Here is a 21,292-nt window from a genome sequence, read left to right as displayed (position 1 = left end):
AACAAGGATTTCTGGCTCATATGCAACAATAAGCAGAGATTCTTTAAAAGCAAAACTAAATTCAGCAGAAGCCCTCCCCCTGAGAGCAGAGAGTGTAAGCCCAACACTTGCTTGGGTACATCAAGGTTTGTCCACATAGCACTAAACCATGATTTAGCACTGCATTCAGAGATAATGTACACAAAGTACACTCAGAGCTTGTATTCCTTGACTGAATGAAGAGGGAAGGACTAGATGGGATATGAAACACATTACAGGCCCTATAATGGCCTAGTGCTTAATGTACCAAAGTGAGGGTGTGCGTGCATGCACATGTGCACAGGATTCAAAGAACCAGCTGTTACACCCTGTAGGGATGTACTCACAGTGGAGAGGATCAAAACACTCACATTCTTCTGTTAAATGCATAGCCTGTAACAAATCACAACAGGAACAATGCCCAGACCTCTCTCCCCATCCGTGCTGTTCCATTCTCTTCTGAAGTTATTTTATTTAAAATATTTCTACACTGCTCTTCAGCTGGATTATACCAAAGCAGTTTACAATGTAACCATAATGAATGTAACAGAATTACTTGCCTAGGTACAGTGAAGAAATTCAGATTAGTGTTAGGCAGATGTTCTGCTAAAAAACTACAATGTCTAAGGATAAATAAGGCAATCTATTATTTGTACTATAGTGCATCATATATGGCCTATAATTTAAACGCTATTGAAGGTAATTCTGCATTGACTGAATGTAGCTTCATAAAAAAGCATTTCTTCATTTCATTTAGTGCCTAGAAATTTAACACACTTGTACTGACTAAAGGAACAATCCAAAGACATAGTTTAAGTACACAGTTAGAAGTCTAAATCCCAGTGGTTATCTATGGATGCTCATTTTTCAAGGACTGCAACCTATACCTTTCTTATCTATTGCAATGATACAAGGTCAAGTGTGATTAATACTGCTGTAAACTGAACAAGTGAATAAGGAAGCATTCAAGGATGCTGACCTCACAGCGTTTAACGCTCACAACGCCTGAATTCTTGTAGCTTTTCTTTTTTTGCCTCTTCTTCTCATTGATGCATTCGAATTCAGCCTACAAAAAAACAGCAGCAGGGAACAATTGTACTTATTTAGATTGCAATCCTAAACATATTTAGGTCAACGTCTGCTTAACTTGTAGTCTGGGGCCCTCTCGCATTTTACTTTCTACCACTTCTATTTTTAGTCTACTTGCAGCAGGAAATGGATGCAATGCTAAACTATGGTTTAATGTTATGTAAAACCAGCTCTGAGCTTGTGAGCTTCTCTCTTTTCTTCCGGCACAGCTGGAAGGAAATAATCAGAAGCTTTTGCTTCTGTTACCTACTAGCCACCATTTCCTGTTATGTCTGAATCTAGCTACAGTTTAAGAAAACAAACCTACTTCATATCATAGTTGATCCAGGCTTATTTCCCTAAACTGAAAAATTATCCATAGTTTGTTTGGGTTCAGACATTAATGACAGTGGTTAATTGTAAACAAACCAAAGCTTTTGATATCTTCCCTGTAGCTGTGCTGGAGCAGAGTGGAAGGGAATCATGCAAGTAATGCTAAATGCCAAACCTAGCCCATATATCAGCAAAGCAAGTTAGCTTAGAGAAATCTATTAGTTCAGCTTTTTCTAGTGTTTCCTAAGAAATATATTGACAGAACATCACATATCCTGGAAGAGTGGGATCATCATGCTAGACCATGGTTTACCAGGATAGGAATGAGCTACAGCAAGTTTTGGACTGATGAAGCCCCCTTCTTTTCTCCTCCTTCAACACAACTATGAGGAGGAGGATTGGAAGCTTTTGCTTGTTTTCGATTAAATCTATTAAAAAGCCATAAGCACAGAACATCGATGATTTTTTAAAATTAAAATTTATATGTCGTTTGATTGTAAAAAACCTCTAAGAGGTTTGCAGAATAAATAAAAATGATAGATAAAACAGTTAAAACAAGCAATTAAAACATTATAAGACACATTAAAGACAGCAATAGCAAAAAAATAGAACACATCAGCATTTATGCCTCTGGATAGGCTTGCCTACACAAAAAAGTTTTAAGCAGATGCCAAAAAGAACACAGTGAAGGCACTGTAATTTTAAGGTAATTTAAGGTAATTCTACTTTGACTGAATGTAGCTTCATAATACACATTGGAAAGCATTACTTCATTTCATTTAGTATCTAGAAATTTAACACCCTTGTACTGACTAAAAGAGCAATCCAAAGGCATATTTTAAGTACACAGTTAGATGTCAAAATTGTACTGGTTATCTATGGAGGCTCATTTTTCCAAGACTGCGACCTATACCTTTCTTGTGTATTGTGATGATACAAGGTCTGATGATGCTGACTTGAGTTGAGCCTTAATGTTGCTGTTTTTATAATGGTTGTATGATTTTGTACTGTATCTTATATACAGAACGTTGCGCTCTGATCTGGAGGAACAGTAGGGTATAAACATTCTGAAATAAATAAGGAAGGACCAGTATTTTTCTGCATTTCAGATGAGGGCTGAGAATGAAGACAAAGTGGCTTTGCCTAAAGCTACCAGGGAGTTCATGGCTAAGGAGATTTGAACCAGCTGCTCATAGGTCATGCTATTCTCCATTGACACTACACAAGTTCCATGGCTTCAAGTTCTATACAGCCCTGAACAAATGCATCATTTCAACCAAGAGAAAGAGAGAGTGTAAAAAAATGTGAACTTACTGGTGAATGTCGTGATGCTTCCTTCAGTTTTGATAGTGTGGTCTGAAAGGTCCCTATGAGATCATGCGACCCATCACTGTCATAGTCATAACACTCAACCTAAGAATGAAGCAGTCATTGTTGGATCAAGGGTATCGTGGATGCAGCATTGGCATCATGTAATTTAAGAGAGCAAAACACAAAAAACCTCATTTCGCGCTTTCGCCACTTCTGAATATCAGTCCCAAAATGCACCAACAGCAGTCTACAGAGCCAACACTGGTTTCAATAAAGTTGCCCACTGAAAATACAGACCACGTGTAAGTTTTGTTTTATGGCTCCAACTTCATATGCCACTTATATGTCCAATGTATCCTCCACATTTGTTTTAAGAGATCCATTTTTAAACAATTCAAGTTGCTTTTAATTAAGCCTTTGTTACCATCTAACGTTCCTTGGGTTCGTTGTCACCCCTACTCTGCTACAGTTAGAGTCCCACGTTGTTACATTAATACACATGCACATGCACTCTCTGTCAATGCAAGGACAGCATGCAAGCACTACTATCATTAAAGATAATTTGTGGAAACAGATTTTCATGTAATGAAAGCACACAGTATTGGAGTAAAGATGAACTCAAGGGTGGGGGGGAAGACAAACGTTTCAGCATGAGCTTTTAAGAACAATTTTTAACAACAACTTTTGCATTATTGTTGTAATAATTCAGATTATGGACAAAAAATCTTTAACCAAAATTGCTAACAGTCGATATAATTTTCTCAAGCTTGCTCCTGTTTTTGTGAGATATACATTATTCTGATTTCCCACCCACAACAGAAAAAATGAATGCATGCTTGCTCCCAATAAGAGAAGCTTTTAATGACTCACTTCAACACACACACAAACTTCAAAGATAATGTAATGAGCCATCAAAGCAAGTTGTTTGTGCTTTATAGCTGAATATACAAACAGCCATTTTAACACATAGAAAGGCATTTGTGCCAAGTAGAGTTAGAAAAATCATTTTACTTACTACAATGAAATAGCCAGTTACATAAGACACTGTGTGCATAAAGTATTAAAGCATTGTTTAATCAGTCATTACAGCATAAAACTTTTGTTTTGCATTATTCATTACAGCATATTAGTTTGTATTTCAAACTGCTTTTCAGAAGGTTACAAGGCTCTCTTCCACCCTATTTCTATTTTTTCAAGAAGATCTAATATGGCAGGCTGGATTTTGAGCACCATGGCAGAGACATGAATGTTCATCTTGCTCCAGAAAAGTGAAAACAGATTATTGGAAACTTCATTTTGGCTTACACAGGGATTAAGATTTACTTTGCTACAGAATCAGAATGTAATCATTACATACAGAAGCAGAATTGTACCTAGAATTGTTTTCTCTTTTTATGAAAAAAAGTGAGGGAAATTAGGTTAGAAGAGAGTAATCGATGAACATGAATGAAGAAAGGTGAAATCCTCCTAATATGTCCCAGAGGGCAATAGTTTTTCCTAATCTCCCTCTCCATAGGCAGAGGAAAGTCTGCCCTTGGAAACTCTCTCCCAGCTGCTGTGGAAAGGACGGCTGACTGCAGACAGGGCAAAAGAGGGGAGTTCTGGGGGCAAATCTGGATTCAAAGCGCTCCTATTTCCTTTACACATTCCCAGGACAGCAGGGCAGGGAAGTACATACTTCAGATGCACACACCTTCTACAAGACCAGCAAGGGTTGGGATTTGGTGGTTCTTTCACTGTCACTAGATTGCTATGCCCGTAAGGAATGTGAAATGAACACTGATGAGCTTAAGAAATACATCCTTATTAAATTCAAGGACATGAAGAAGTGTGTGAGCAGGTAGGGTGTTAAACTGCTTCCCTTTTCTGCAAGGCTATGAAAGTTTATTGACTAGGCAAATGACTCATTGTTTTCTATTTACTGCTTCACTTGCAGGATATATATATATTCACTAATAGGCAAAAAACCTTGTGCTTTAAGAATGTACCTATAGCCCACAGATATTTCTACCAAACTTTAAAAAGCAGGGAAATTGGGCAGCTATAGTGAATGCACCAGGGGAGCAGGAGACCTGACCTCCTCTCTGAGATATTGGACTGCCCTACAAAGTTGTCAAAATGCAAACACCATTTGGGTTGGTCTTTCACAGTCCAATCCACTTGCTGTGTAGCTTGGAAGAATTTGGTAACATGTGCCTCTGAGCGTATGGTGAGTGGTGGCAACACCTGCCATCTCCAAAGATGGAGAATTATATTTTTGTATGTTTGTTGGTGTTCTTACTTTGCTTCTTTCCTGTGTTACTAATGTTTCTACAGAGAATCTAAACTAGAAACTTTTATTTCCCTCATTATTCATCTTAGAAATCTGTGTCAAATTTATTTTTATTAATTTCAAAGCCTTTTTATTGGTCAGTGTCATATGATGGTGAAGATAGCCTTTTTTGTTTCAAGGTGGAGGTTATGGTCTATTTCTATTTTGGGTGCATTAACAGTTGGACCCGAAACTGCAGTTTAATGTAAAATCAGACTGATTACAATATGCTGCTACTTTAGCAATGACTCTAGTTGTTGGAAAAAAGAGGATGCATGTTTTCAGCCTGCTATGTTTAAACCACTTCATTTAAGGCAAGGTGTTCACAATCAATTAAAAACATAGAGCACACCTAGAATTTTGCTAGAATATATTTCACCTCCCACTGTTTTATCTTGTGCAAATTGAGACACTTCTGAGGTCCACTGGAGACTATTTTGCAGAAGTCAGTGCCATTATTCCACAATTATGTTTGGAGTTTTTTTAGTACAAATTTTGCAAAGTGTTGCTGTACTTCACATATTCATAGAAACAAAAGCAAAAGAAAATGATTTCCTATAGAAACACCGGCACTTGGCTGACTTTCTCTTCTCCTAAAGATACAGGATCAGTCTCAGGCCCTGAACCTGGCAACCCTACCTCCCACCCAAATTTAAAACAAAGCTGTCCCTGGCCACATCCACACCAGGCCTCTATTACACTTTGGACAATCATTATTTATTTATCTATTTATTTAGTGTATTTATATACCACCCCATAGCCGAAGCTCTCTGGGCGGTTTACAATAACTAAAAACATTAAAAACAAATATACAAATTTAAAAACACATCTTTTAAAAACAATTCAAAAGAATTTATCATGGCTTCTCTCAAAGCCATGGCTCAAAGCCAATCATGGCTTCTCTCAAAGAATCCTGGGAAGTGTAGTTAGTGAAGGGTGCTGAGAGTTGCTAGGAGACGCCCTGTTCCTCTCACAGACCTTCAATCAGAGTGACTGACTGTTAAACCATTCTCTCAGGGGAATAGGAGTCTTCTCTCAGCACCCTTCACAAACTACACTTCCCAAGATTCTTTGAGGGAAGCCATGACTGTCTCACTGAAATCAAAGTCTGGTGTGGGTGTGGCCCTCTTATTAGCCAAGCCCAGCAGCTGTGAGGCTTTTAGAACACTGACAGTTGGTCCTTACTGAGCATGCCCCGCGTTATCATAGGCTTCCAGCCAAAATTTCTTAAATTAATTAAAAATCAACCAGGCATTTTTTTTAACTTTTAAACTGCAGTAGATGAAGGTCAGAGTATGGGGCAAGGTCAGTATTAGGATTACAGGTACTCTGTGAACATGGGTGATTTTTAATTAATTTCAACAGATTATGAGAACTCGCAGAAAAAAGTCCAAAAGGGCTGAGTTTTTTTCTCTCTTTTTCAACTTTGAACTCTCGATTCTCTCTGACTGTTTTGTGTATCGCCATGAAAATTGACAGGGTTGTTAAGCAAGCGTTTCTGAGTTCAGAACTATAAGTTTTGTAAGGTTTTGTTTTGAAATGAGTTTATGGGAAGCCTCAGAATGGCATGGGGGGATATTTTCCATTTAACATTGCGGAATGTGAAAAATCCCCGCTGACTATAGTATACAGCCACTCTCGTGGCTGTATAATTTTATAACTAGCACAATGCTGCAGCTGGAAGCACTATAGTGCAAATCAGAAAAAAAGGATTCAGTTGGTGCGGTTAAAGTGAGGAACGGGTTATCACATTAAAAGCAAAATGAAGCAAGCAAAGACAAACTACAGTTTAAAGTATTGTTAGGTGACTCTTGAGTTACAAGCACAGTAACTCAATAATACTAGATTTCACAGAGCTAAGAATGATCAGTAAAATACAGCTTTAACAATGTTTCCTACAGCCTAGTCAAACAACTTATTTAACAGGCACCACATTCATTCTACAAAATTCTGTATTTAAGTGGGATATTTGTTCCTTAGAAAAGTATGTTTTACTTAAGCCTAGTTACATGTATACCACTGTAGAGAGAACAGTCCCATTTTTCAGCTCAAGGCATTAAGCACCCACCAGTTGCCATTTTTGCTGTTACCAACAAACATCTACACTTCCAGGCTAGGATCATATATATAGACAATAGGAAAAGCTCATTTGTAATTCATATAACCCTCAAAAATTTAATTGTAAGTACTGAATTGATCAAAAGGAAGATGCTTTTGAGCTGGTTCGCATGACATGCTAAGCCAAATGTGCCTTAGTAAGACTGTGTGAATGTCCAGGCTCCTGGAGAGGAGCTCGTAGGCACTTTGCTCCTCCCCACTCCTTTTTGCTGCTGTGCTGAGCTAAGGCAAAGTTTGACTCAGCACATTGTCTGAAGTGGGACTCGTGTTTAAACTCTCTCCACCCTAATCATGAGCTGTAACCAGGAACAAACAAGGTTTGGTTTAGAGAGTCGCATGTACCAGGCTTTAATCTAGTTTTAAATGCACATTCTACTTCTGCATTCTTTATACGTTACCTTGATTGTTTTATCCATATCACCATAACACAAAGAGTTCAGATGAATTTTAAATGGCCTCCAAACAGGATTCAAGTTATTTTTAACAACCTAAATAAATAAATGTTAAAAAAATATTATTAGGGCTATTCCTGCGTGGGTTTTTTTTTTTTTCATTAACCATCTTTTCATTACTTCTGCTTTTCAAACCACTATGACTAATCCTATCCAAGAGCATCACAAACTTGGGGAGGGAGCACAGCTCAGTGATAGAGCACCTGCTTTGCAAGCAGAAGGTCCCACTTTCAATCCCCAACATCTCCAGGTGGGGCTGGGAGAAAGACTCCCTGTCTGAAACTCTGTTGCCAGTCACTAGATCAGCCTTTCCCAACTAGTGGGCCACCAGATGTTGTTGGACCACAATTCCCATCTTTCCTGACCACTGGCAATGCTGGCTGAGGCTGATGGGAGTTGTGGTCCAACAACATCTGGTGGCCCACTAGTTGGGAAAGGCTGCACTAGATGGACCAATGGGCTGACTCTGTATAAGGCAACTTCCTATGTTATCACAATAAGATAGCATGCTGCTTGGTTCAGTAGCCTTTACATTGCTTTCTGAAGGTGCTATAGTTTTAAAAAACCAATGATACACCCTTGGAAAAATAGAACCAAATATACTGAAATTATCCCAGTCCATAAAATAGTAAGAACCACCTTACTTCTGTTCTGTGCACCATCACCCAGTTTCCTTCAGAGGTCTGCTTGTGGAACTCCAAATAAGGATCAGATTTTCCAAAGAAATCCTGCAATTAAAACAAAGGCTATTGCTTCAAAATTATCTCTAGGCAAGAGATTTCTGCAAACATCAGGCTGCAGAGCAGGGGGAGAAAAAAGAAGGACTATTCCATTGGTTCTGCTAGGATAGCTGCCTCTGGCACTTCCTCACCTGTCACCTGATTGCAGTCATTCCATCAAGCTACTTGAACTGTTCCCATTCTGGCTGGTTGTTATAAGAACTGCAACATCAAGAGCTGGTGCCTGAGCTTGGTTTTTTCGTCCTCCTTTTACCTTGTGTGTCATGACTTTTTGATTGTAAAATCGAGAACAGGGACCGTTTTACTACTGACCTTTGTAAGCTGCTCTGGGAGCTTTTTCGGCTAAAGAATGGGATAAAAATGCTTTATACAAACATGGCTTTTCATTACTTCCTGTTCAAAGCAGACACCACCTTTATCCCAAATACAAACATCTATTCTGCTTTTTCCTCATCTCCAGCAGCACTGCACATACAGACCATGTGTGGTTCCATTCAGAATAATGCAATTCCTTCCTTGGAAAATTCAGTGAATGCAAGTGTTTCCAGTACTACTCAGGACAATAGAAATAGTGTAACATTTTTGGAGAAGTGCACTCTCTCTCTCAGGAGTAGTAGCAGCAGCAGCATAATAATAATAATAATTACAGTGACAACAATGACAGCAGCAGAAGCATTAACTAGCACTAGTCAGGAAATGTAAGTATGGTAGAACAAAAGAAGTCACATATAGCAAAGCTGTGGGAATGGTGTAAGATTCATTACTATTCATTTCAGAGTTACATCTTTCTCAGATGTCAAGAGGACTATAATCTATCTGTTGGATGTGGAAAACACAGAACAAGCAGTTTCAAAACTTATGGCTTCAGCTTACTACCAAAGGTCAGAAAGTTCAACAGGCTATAACAAGTCAGCCTAAATACCAAGCTGTTTATTTAAAGATGAAATGGGACTACACAAAAGGTATGTGCTTCTTCCCCAAATCTGAAAGTACCATTTCAGTTTTTATGAAATCCACTGAAGTGAAGCTCATTTGTCCAAGCCACAGATATAAGGGCTCCCTTCAACAGCACAAATGGAAATCACCTCTTTGGGTTGGTTCTCATGCAATGTCATGATTTGGCATCATGTGTTTGCTTGCTCTCTCCTCCTTTCCTTGCACATTCCATTTTAATTCTGCTTACATGGAAACCACAGTTTGCTACTACCTCTGAACCAGCAGGTTATGGTTTTGCTTGGCATGCAAGCCCATTCTGCTTGGCTCAAACAGGCCCATTCTGCTTGGCAACCAAGCAGGCAAAGTTGGACACTGCCCACTGAGTTCAATATGATTTAGTCCCAGATAAGAGTGCATAGGATCGCAACCTTGAAGTACCTTGTTGTCCAGTTTCCTTGCTTCAACTTCAAATATGACTACTCGATTATCCTTTACTTCTTCAGCTGTAATCTGGGTAAGCACAAAGACAAGGCCACACCATGATAAGACAATGCATTCTAAAGTATGACGGCAAATCATTTTATGGCTAGTAGGCTGAAATGTATGACAAGTAGAGAAGGTTTGTGGGAAGTAAATTTTCTACTATTTTCAAAAGCAGTAAGAACACATTCATAGTAAGGTCTTTAAGAGAGCCAACAAGGGTAGAATGAAAATGTACATATCAAATCAGGAGCATCTTTTTAATATTTTAAAAAATATGATTTTACAGCACCAAGGAGAGGATGCCTCTTTTCCCAATTTTAGAACATTAAAGGGTTAGGTAGGGAAGAGTAGATCCATAATGCCATAAGAAAATTGCTTTTCAAAATTCTTTTCAGCTTCCCAAGATTTCTCCCTATGACATACGAGGCTGCTGTTTGAGAAATAACTTCCAAAGCACTGGGGCATGCAGAACTAGGCATGTAATTCTTTTGTAAATTAAAATCAATCTCAACCCCCAAAATAAAGTTGAACATGTATAAACAATCCAGAGGTGAAGAAATTAAGGGGACTTTAGTGTGGAGTAAAACACTTTACAAACCAATCCTATGCATGTATCAAATGTTATTTGGAAATAAGTTCATTCAAACCAGTTTAAGAGTGCATAGGATTGCAGTCTGAATCCTGTTAACTTCCATAGAATTTCAACACACATTTTGTTTTTTAAAATTAATTTCCCATGGCATATTAATAATTGAAAATACATTTAGAAAGTAGAAGAGAAAAAATTATACATATTTATATAAGTTTTAACAGAGAAAGATGAAAACAAGAGAAACAGGAGAATCATACAATTTTTATAAAGATATATTATTTTTCTTGTTTATACTATTTTCATATTAATTTCCTTTCCCTTTTATAATAATGTATATGAAGAGTATGGATAGGTATTATCTTGAATCTTGTTGTTCCAAAACATAGTAACGGCTACTGTGCTACAAATCTATTTACTTGTCCATTTTTTCTTCTAAGGTATGTCAATTTTAACATTAATATTGTCTCCCAGACTTTGTTAAACTAATCCAAAATTAACGGAGGTTCTTTCTTTTTCCATACCTTAGCAATTGCAATTTTTGTTCCTGTCAACAAATTTAAGATAATTTCTAAATCAAATTCTGGAACTATACCATCCAAAAAGTTTAACAATAACCTTTTAGGGTTATTTTATAAAAAGTATCCTTCTAATTAAACTTTTGTTTTTGCCTGAGCTTAGCAAATTTTCAAACTCAGTCTCTTTCCTTAGCGGCCCATATTTCCTAAATAAACATATTACAGCATCTTACTTAAAAATATTGATATAGATATGGTCTCTGACTTCCCATTAAATTGGCAGTTTTCTGTATATGATTTAATTTGGTGCTCGAAGACTATGTCTTTTATACAATCTAAATTTACTTTATACCACTTTTTAAAAATCTCCTAACATTCCATTGTTATAAATTCATACCAGAAGGAGTAAGTCAACTATATTTTCATACCGTAATTTTTCCTTTCCCAGCAGGTTTGCCATTTTTCAACAGTAGCGGCCTGGTGAGTGTCTTGCTAGAAACAATCTGTTCAAATACAGAAATATTCAGAACCATGACAGATTAAGAATTTACCTAGTTTACAGAATTTGTAAATGGTCACTTATTCAAAACTATTAGAGGATTACTGGAAAAAACAGTAACACAGACAGGCCAGTTCAGATGCAGTGATTTTGGCAATACGCTACACCTAACACAAAAGACATTGGCCCATGTGTTATATACTCACCACTCCCCTCATGAGCCACCTTTGTTGCTTCTGTCATAGTTGGTTAAACCACAGTTTGCTGTTACCAAACCAGAAACCTGAGGCTTTACCTTGGCTAAGTAACCAAGATCAGATTTGTTTCCCAGTTTGGATGCAACAGGAAACTAGTTCACGCAAACCATGGAAGCAACAAAGGAAAGGTGCGTGAGGAAAGGATGGGAGGGCAAGCACATGGGCCCAACACTTGTTTTCTGCTTAATTAGCAATATTTCCTTAATAAAACATGGTTTATTAAGCAGATTTTGTTTTGTTTGAATCAGCCCAATCTGGACAAACATATAGATCAAAATAATAAAGCAAAGCTTATTTTTAACATTGGATAGATTGTACCTCATCTATGAAAAAGCATGGCAAATAGAACGCGTGTAAATCTATATATTTGTCCTTAACTACTCCACAATCAACTGGATAAATATGATGAACAGGCTGCTAAAGGAAGTGTTTTAATGCCTACACATGAACTAATGGTATTACATATTTAGGATTGGGTTTGTTTTTAAATCAACCCATCTTTGTTGCTCTTATTTCTTCAGCTTTGCTTTAAGAAAAAAACTGTTTAAAAAATCTTCAGTTTGTTCTAATTTTATGCACAGAGAATAAGTTTATCCTCAGGCATGAGGAAGCAAGTGATGGTAAACCACAGAAAGTAGCTCTTGTAGCAATAGCATTTGACGTAACGTTGGAGAAAATGCCTTAAAAAAAGGTAGACAACTTACTAGTTTGATTCTTATTGAAAAGCAGAACTTACAAATGAGAACCTACATGTTACTTTCTTCACTTTGACAATCTCCTGGTTTTGCTAACATGACAGAGGAATAAATTAATACCAAATTAAATGAAATTTCAAGTCAAATGAATTTCTCTGGGCAGAACAAGCAAGCTGTAAATGAAGCAATCACCACAACACTTTAAAGGTGAGCGAAAACATCCAGGAGCTATTTACACCTACCTGCCCCAATGTGCATTCAAATTCTCCTAAGAAGTCATCATCACTCAGTTCAACGGTTGCATTGTCAATGTCAAAAATTCCAAATTTGAGCTTCTGGATTAGCTCAAAATAGTAATCAATTAGGAATCTCTTTGAAAACTTGGGGTCTAAACAGTTCTTGATCCTTTCTGTGCGATCAACCTGCAAATCAGACACAGGAGTTCATTACACGAGGATACAAAGAAATAAAACCCACTTCTCACATCCTAGAAGTTAGCGTTTCCTAATAACTGAATTTAAAGAGTTTTATTAGCTAGCAAACAGACTGACATTAAGTATTAGAAGTATTTAATTAAGTATCATCATACTGTACCTCATACCACTGTTGTCCACTTGTGTGCTGAAGCAGCACACACAAAGGGTCTGATTTGGAGCCAACATCTTTATCCAGGAGGTTGCTACAGGAGATGGTCAGCTCTACCTTCGTTACACACTGTGCTGCCATCTGCCTCACTGGATGAGAAGAAAGCAACAAATACACTTAATGAAGGTTTGTGGGGGACAGGGGGACAACATAGACTATAATTATAACAGCTCAAGGCCCAACCCAACAGAGTTAAGCATGCTTAAGCCAACCGAAGCTTGACTGTGGCCCAACAGTCCTCTGATAAATCATGAATATGGCAAGATAGGTTCTAAAAGCCTTCTAAAAGACATAGTCTATACTAATCTCATCTAAAAGAAGGACCAACCTAGATTTTCTCCAACTAGAATAAACTCTATTCATTAAAAAGAAAAAGACCTCTCACAAAATTCTGTTCGACTTCTCAACACAGCACAATTAGCTCCCAAAAGCAGAACATGCCTTTTTATCTTTTACACCTATCAACTAAAGAGACACTGCACATAAAAGTATACAGACAGTTCCAAAGAACGGCCACCATGGGGCTTCTGCAGCGTGAAGAGTGGGCAAAGGGTTTTCCTCCAGCTGGGAAATTGGATCCTCAATACTGTGAGTAGAGGAAGCTTCCCTTTCTTCTCCGAGACATACAGAAATAGATGGGCCCAGTTTAATGGAAGACAACTATCTAGGTGCAGGAGATGAAAGGAAGAGCTACATCAGAGTATATTTGCTAACTAGGCAACTTATACAGTATTGTTGAAATAAAAGGCAGTTCTGGACAAGCTGCTGGCAAACCTGCCTCTAAGCAGTGTACATAAAATATAATTGTCACTAGTACAGATAAAAATCAACAAAATTTAAAAGCAAATACCAAGTTATATATCTGGATAGTCTTATTGGAATAAAAAGTGTTTTAACAAGTATCTAGCACAGAGAAGGCACCTGCCTAATGTTAATATACAGGGAGTTCCAAAGTATAGGTGCTTCCACACTGAGAAGACCAACTCCTAACAGATATGGAATGATTATTATATGGCATTGTATGAATGCGATTATAAATTAAATCACAAAACACAGATGGAGGGAGTATTTTGTCAATTTTAAAACCAAATAAAATAATTTATAGCAACTTGTGAGGTGGAGACTGTGATTTTGTCTTTAAAGGAAAAGCTCTGCACACACAGCTCCGGCTACTGGATGAGAGAAACTACACACACAGCCCCAAGTGACACACACAGTGTCCAGTTCAGCTAGGAGTCCCTCCAGCTGGATTGGGTCAACTATCTGAGATAAACATGTGCCTGCGAGGATAGAAAATAAAAAGATTTCTCTACTAGGAAGTCTATAGGAGAACTGAACTAGCACCTTAATCTTTCACAGATAAATTACCATGCATATAAATAGCATTCATGTGCAAGGGGGACTATAGTGACACATCTAGTAAATATTTGTGCTAAGTGTGCAGAGTTAACTTGCTTAACAGGTTAAACCATCAGCTGCACCCACATTTATATACACCTGCCAACTGAGGATAAGACCATGCATTCGGTGAAGTGGGCTCTAATTTGCAAAAGCTTATGCTATAACATTGCAATCTAGGCAATGCTACAACATTGTAATCTATGCAGCTCTTGTCAGAAATAAACCACACTGATTTCAATGGGACATTCCCAGGTAAGTGTATATATTGTTGACTAAATAGATTTAAATGCCACAAGATTCTTATTTTACAGACACACAAAATTACTGAAACTATCACACAGTGATGCAATAAAACACCCTTCTGGGTCTAGGCCAGAAGCTTCAATCGAAAGTAGCTCACCTTCTCAAGGATTTTCAGACTTTATAACAGGCCAGACTAAACCATGAATCCAATCTCTTTTAGACATTACTAAGAAATGAACTAAAGGTGAGACAAATCTTTTGACTCCTAATATGATTTATTTCAAGATGATGATTTACTCTTTAAATTTCTAACCCACTCTTCAACGTGATGCATTTCAGGGAAGTCTACAACAACAACTCACAGTATAATGCAATATCACATATCTTTCATAACAAGAGGCAGATGCAGAGGCAGTCAGAGCAATTTAAAATGCTTGGGTAAACAGAAATGTCTTGACCTGGTGCCAATAACAACCAGTATGATGGACGTTTCAGCCCATCCAAGTTCATGCCACAATAAATCCATTTGTCTTTAAAGTGCCCAAGACTCTTTGATGTTTCTATTGTTAGCAAATGTCAATGTGTTCGCTCTGTTAAAGCATGTTTAAAGTTGAGTGTGTGCTTTAAACAAAATAGGGAATAAATAGTACAACTTGAGCTAAAATGTAGAACATATCTAAATGTTAAGTGAACACAAACATCATCCAATTGCTATGATAAAAATAATAGCGAGGGAGCCTAGAAAAGCATTTCATATCAGATGATCTTCCAGTTAAAAGTTAACCTAAAAACTCCACTTTTTTTTTTTTTTTTGCACTAGAAACTGCATCCTGGCTTGCTAAACGTCAGGGAAGTTTGCAAGACCTTATATACATTCATGTTTTTGCAGATCCACTCAACTTATTTCCAAGTCAAGAGCAAGTCTAATGTTTCTGAACACCTGAATCAGTCCTTGGACTCCAGTTAATTCCAGATTCCAATGGCATCTCTATTTACAAGATTCAGTGTTCCATTATTATTTCATTGCTAGTCACAATACAAACATAAACTCACCCAGGCCAAGTGAAACCAAACATCCTTTGAGGCCTGTTAGCTGCCTCAGGACCTGATGGAGGTAGGGTGCCGCCCTCTCCAAACAATACTACAATGACTTCTCCTCAAGCAATTGTTTCCTAAATAAACAAATGAAGTAAACACACACTATTTATCACTTTCAAGTAGGAAAAGCGATGGAGAACAGGGCTGGATTCAAACAGAATACAAAACCACAGCCTGTTTTTGCTAAATCATGCATGTTTTAATATCTGAACCTCAGCCTGCTCACAAACTACTGTTTATTTAGAGCCAATAAACCAAGATTTGAAACCACAGCTTGTGCTAACTGGGAAGGATAGCTAGTACCTATAGCTAATAAAAGTGGGAGGTATGGCTAATACCTTGGAAGACAGACACAAAATTCAAAGGGATCTTGATTGGAGCTTTGGGCTGAAAACAACAGAATGACATTTAACAGGGATAAGTGCAAAGTTCTGCACTTAGGAAAAATAAACCAAATACACAGTTATAAGATGGGAGATACTTCAATACGAGAAGTATCTTGGCATTGTTGTTCATCACAAACTGAATATGAGCCAACAGTGTGGTGTGGCTGCAAAAAAGGCAAATGCTATTTTAGGTTTCATTAACAGTATAGTTTGCAAATAGCATTACGTTTTATTTCCCCTCTATTTGGCACTGGTTAGGCCTCATCTTGAGTAATACATCCAGTTCTGGACACCACACTTCAAGAAGGATGCAGACAAACTGGAACGGTTTCAGAAGAGGGCAACGAGAATGATCAGGGGACTAGAAACAAAGTTCCATGAGGAGAGGATGAAAGAACTGGTCATGTTTAGCCTTCAGAAGAGAAGACTGAGGGGAGATATGATAGCATTGTTCAAGTATTTGAAAGTTTGCCACACAGAGGAAGGCCAGGATCTCTTCTGAATTGTCCCAGAATGCAGGACACGGAATAATGGGTTCAAGTTACAGGAAGCCAGGTTTCAACTGAACATCAAGAAAAAATTCCTAACTGTTAGAGCAGTACAACAATGGAACCAATTATCTAGAGAGGTGGTAGGCTCTCTAACACTGGTGGCGTTCAAGAGGCAGCTGGAGAGCCACCTGTCAGATATGGTTTAATTAGGATTCTTGCACTGAGCAGGGGGCTGGACTCGATGGCCTTATAGGCCCCTTCCAACTCAAAGATTCTATGTTTGCTGGTATGCCTGAATTCATAGGCAAGTAACAAACCATGCTGCTCCACTTCAAGGACGTGTTGTACCATGGAAATGCGACTAACTACACCTCAAGAAACTGTGGCACTATGGAGATGAGAATGAACTTATGAAGCTAAGTGCTGAGCACATGTGAAACAAAAGCAGGCAAAACCATGGTTTGTCTGATATCTTAATTTTATTATAACAAAAATTATTTTGCCTTTTCATAGCTAACATTTAGGGTAGCTAACAAATCACAATAAAATCACAACCAGCCAGCCAAAAGTCAAAACAGTAAGATACAAAAAAAACACTAGTAAGATTAAAAAACAACCTACAAGAACAGGAAAATCTTTGGCAGAAACACAATAATGAGAAAACTAGACAGAGGAGGAAGTTTCAGAGCCTGTACACAGTCAATGAAGGCCTGGAAATTCAAATTTTAGAGTGGGGTCGTAACAGTTAGCACACACACAATTTCACACTACATCCAAACACAGCCAATGGTTATTATTAAACCCACTGCAATAATTGATATACCGCCTTTCATTTCAAGAAGAAATACCAAGGTGGTTATTAATCATGCTGGCTACTTGGAATCTCAAAGTACAAATTGCTGGGCTGCAACAGCAACAAACAGCTATTGCCTTCCACAAGATCAACTTTGGGGCTTCCCAGAAGCATTTGGATGGCCACTATCGGCCACAGACTAGTTAGTTCTTAGGTCTGATGCAACAAGGCTCTTACTTTTTTCACCTACATGCAAACTGCCATGTGATAACTCATCCATGTATATTTCACCTCAAACACATGTTGAAGGAGCCCGCAATTGGCTACACAGATTCTCAGGCTATGACATATACTGCCCAAATTACATGTGCTTATGATAATCACACAAAGCTGCCACTTTATGTGGCAGTTGTGTTTGCTGTAGGAACACCAGTACTACACAATGTTTCTCATAGTAGGAATGTAAAGCATGAAGAAAACAAACATGTTCCTAAAGACTCACACTGTTTTAACTGGCCACAGTTTCGTAGCTTTTCCCGCAATATATTGACACTTGTCTGTCCTTCACAGTTTGCATGTCTACTTCAGAAAAAGCTAGTGCAACACCCCCCCCAAAAAAAAACTCTGGCAAAAGAAATGCAAGAAGACAATAAGGGATGCTAAAAAGGAATTTGAGGAGCACATTGCTAAGAACATAAAAACCAACAACAAAAAATTCTATAAATACATTCAAAGCAGGAGACCATCTAGGGAGGCGATTGGACCCTTGGATGATAAGGGAGTCAAAGGTGTACTAAAGAACGATAAGGAGATTGCAGAGAAGCTAAATGAATTCTTTGCATCTGTCTTCACAGTGGAAGATATAGGGCAGATCCCTGAACCTGAACTAACATTTGCAGCAAGGGATTCTGAGGAACTGAGACAAATAGTGGTAACGAGAGAGGAAGTTCTAGGCTTAATGGACAATATAAAAACTGACAAATCACCGGGCCCAGATGGCATCCACCCGAGAGTTCTCAAAGAACTCAAAGGTGAAATTGCTGATCTGCTAACTAAAATATGTAACTTGTCCCTCGGGTCCTCCTCCGTGCCTGAGGACCAGAAAGTGGCAAATGTAACGCCAATCTTCAAAAAGGGATCCAGAGGGGATCCCGGAAATTACAGGCCAGTTAGCTTAACTTCTGTCCCTGGAAAACTGGTAGAAAGTATTATTAAAGCTAGATTAACTAAGCACATAGAAGAACAAGCCTTGCTGAAGCAGAGCCAGCATGGCTTCTGCAAGGGAAAGTCCTGTCTCAGTAACCTATTAGAATTCTTCGAGAGTGTCAACAAGCATATAGATAGAGGTGATCCAGTGGACATAGTGTACTTAGACTTTCAAAAAGCATTTGACAAGGTACCTCACCAAAGACTTCTGAGGAAGCTTAGCAGTCATGGAATAAGAGAGGTCCTCTTGTGGATAAGGAATTGGTTAAGAAGCAGAAAGCAGAGAGTAGGAATAAACGGACAGTTCTCCCAATGGAGGGCTGTAGAAAGTGGAGTCCCTCAAGGATCGGTATTGGGACCTGTACTTTTCAACTTGTTCATTAATGACCTAGAATTAGGAGTGAGCAGTAAAGTGGCCAAGTTTGCTGACGACACTAAATTGTTCAGGGTTGTTAAAACAAAAAGAGATTGCGAAGAGCTCCAAAAAGACCTCTCCAAACTGAGTGAATGGGTGGAAAAATGGCAAATGCAATTCAATATAAACAAGTGTAAAATTATGCATATTGGAGCAAAAAATCTTAATTTCACATATATGCTCATGGGGTCTGAACTGGCGGTGACCGACCAGGAGAGAGACCTCGGGGTTGTAGTGGACAGCACGATGAAAATGTCAACCCAGTGTGCGGAGCTGTGAAAAAGGCAAATTCCATGCTAGCGATAATTAGGAAAGGTATTGAAAATAAAACAGCCGATATCATAATGCCGTTGTATAAATCTATGGTGCGGCCGCATTTGGAATACTATGTACAGTTCTGGTCGCCTCATCTCAAAAAGGATATTATAGAGTTGGAGAAGGTTCAGAAGAGGGCAACCAGAATGATCAAGGGGATGGAGCAACTCCCTTACGAGGAAAGGTTGCAGCATTTGGGGCTTTTTAGTTTAGAGAAAAGGCGGGTCAGAGGAGACATGATAGAAGTGTATAAAATTATGCATGGCATTGAGAAAGTGGATACAGAAAAGTTCTTCTCCCTCTCTCATAATACTAGAACTCGTGGACATTCAAAGAAGCTGAAGGTTGGAAGATTCAGGACAGACAAAAGGAAGTACTTCTTTACTCAGCGCATAGTTAAACTATGGAATTTGCTCCCACAAGATGCAGTAATGGCCACCAGCTTGGATGGCTTTAAAAGAAGATTAGACAAATCCATGGAGAACAGGGCTATCAATGGCTACTAGCCGTGATGGCTGTGCTGTGCCACCCTAGTCAGAGGCAGCATGCTTCTGAAAACCAGTTGCCGGAAGCCTCAGGAGGGGAGAGTGTTCTTGCACTCGGGTCCTGCTTGCGGGCTTCCCCCAGGCACCTGGTTGGCCACTGTGAGAACAGGATGCTGGACTAGATGGGCCACTGGCCTGATCCAGCAGGCTCTTCTTATGTTCTTAAGATAGCAGTGGAAAACAGATTGCCATGCAAACTAATTCTCTGACAATTTTTAAGTCAACATGGTGAACTTCACCTATCAAATGTGAAGCAGATCTCACATACAGTTTTGTTCCACACACTCCCATTTGGGCACAGGCGCCACACCCAATCCGCAGCCTACCTCCATCCTCAGTCAAAATTTAGCCCACAAACACACACACAATTTACAGTTATCAATACTCTTTGAATAAAAGGCCACAAGTTTTTAGTCTGCAGTCCTCAGTTTGGAGTTTCATCTAAGAAATATGGAGTTCAAACCAAAACCACACTCTTCAACCTACTCTATATATTTAAAAAAAATGTAATCAAGGATATTCCAGACTCTTTGACAATAATCAAAATGAACATCAACATATTTAAAGAAACTGGGATCCCAGCTCATTTAACTGGAAAGTCATCTTGGATGTGATATAATAGGACGCATTCTTTTTTTTCTTTTTTTTAAATACATTTTGTAATAAAATGCAAACCTATGTCAGGTGAGGTAATTAGACATTTCAGAATTTTTCCAAGCTTTAGTATTACCTGTACAACCAAAGCCATAAAGTTAATTACTAGCATAACTCAAAAACTTGTGCGTAAGTTTGCCTTTCTCCCCTCCCACCTATGCTTTTTTCCTCGTGTGTCGTTTCTTTTCAAGACTGTGAGCCTAAAGACAGGGACTGCCTTGGAACTCATTTTTGTGGGCCGCTCTGAGAGTCTTTTAGGCTAACGGGAGGAGTGTAAACGCTAACCAAACAAGCAAATAAGCAATTTCAATTCAAGGCGTAATTCAATTCCCACCCACTTGCTAGACTTCAACTCCCGTCCATCCACTTTTCTAGGCTTCATCCAGCCACAATTCCCCCACAAAGCAACCAAGCACAGATTGCCTGTGTTACTGCCAACTAGCACAACCACTCATTTTTGTTTTTACACACTCACATACACACACTCCCTCGTGCTGCCTTCTATGGTCTCAGCTGCTCTACCATCTCCTGCTGTACAAACCTCCAAAGAGCACAGCCCTTCCCTAAAGCACTTGTGTTTCTTCCCGGTAGGGCCTCACCCAGCTCCCGCTACAACACAAAAGGGGAGGACGATGACATCAACGCAGCCCCCTCAGGTACTTAATCTGGGGCGGTGCCTCCTACGTACGTGCGTACGCCCATCCCCTTTCCCTTCAGAGGTGGTGTAACCTAAGCAACTTCAGAAGGACTGGTCATGCGCATGCGCTTTCCC

General features: G+C 38.8%; 1 protein-coding gene across 10 annotated transcripts in view; it reads right to left on the bottom strand.

Annotated features, from left to right (window-relative positions):
* Window positions 1-21,292, bottom strand: part of CPNE3 (copine 3) — a 38,274-nt gene that overhangs the window by 16,583 nt on the left and 399 nt on the right. For 2 of the 10 annotated variants that reach the window (XM_061602613.1, XM_061602589.1), the window contains exons 2-9: window positions 12,923-13,062; window positions 12,571-12,750; window positions 11,306-11,380; window positions 9,726-9,797; window positions 8,256-8,339; window positions 7,558-7,647; window positions 2,734-2,832; window positions 998-1,084 (exon numbers count right to left, since the gene is read on the bottom strand). In XM_061602613.1, coding sequence (XP_061458597.1) covers window positions 998-1,084; window positions 2,734-2,832; window positions 7,558-7,647; window positions 8,256-8,339; window positions 9,726-9,797; window positions 11,306-11,380; window positions 12,571-12,750; window positions 12,923-13,054 — 819 coding nt within the window. In that variant the 5' untranslated portion in view covers window positions 13,055-13,062. Of the gene's footprint in view, window positions 1-997; window positions 1,085-2,733; window positions 2,833-7,557; window positions 7,648-8,255; window positions 8,340-9,725; window positions 9,798-11,305; window positions 11,381-12,570; window positions 12,751-12,922; window positions 13,063-15,670; window positions 15,756-20,596; window positions 20,680-20,858; window positions 20,964-20,995; window positions 21,287-21,292 lie in introns of those variants that run through there. The other 8 variants (XM_061602581.1, XM_061602564.1, XM_061602556.1 and 5 more) reach the window with 8 other exon arrangements.

Source organism: Rhineura floridana, chromosome 1, assembly GCF_030035675.1.
Source record: "Rhineura floridana isolate rRhiFlo1 chromosome 1, rRhiFlo1.hap2, whole genome shotgun sequence".
NCBI classification, from domain to species: domain Eukaryota; kingdom Metazoa; phylum Chordata; class Lepidosauria; order Squamata; family Rhineuridae; genus Rhineura; species Rhineura floridana.
The sequence above is the reverse complement of the archived record's forward strand: the minus strand, read 5'-3'. Positions and strand labels throughout refer to the sequence as shown.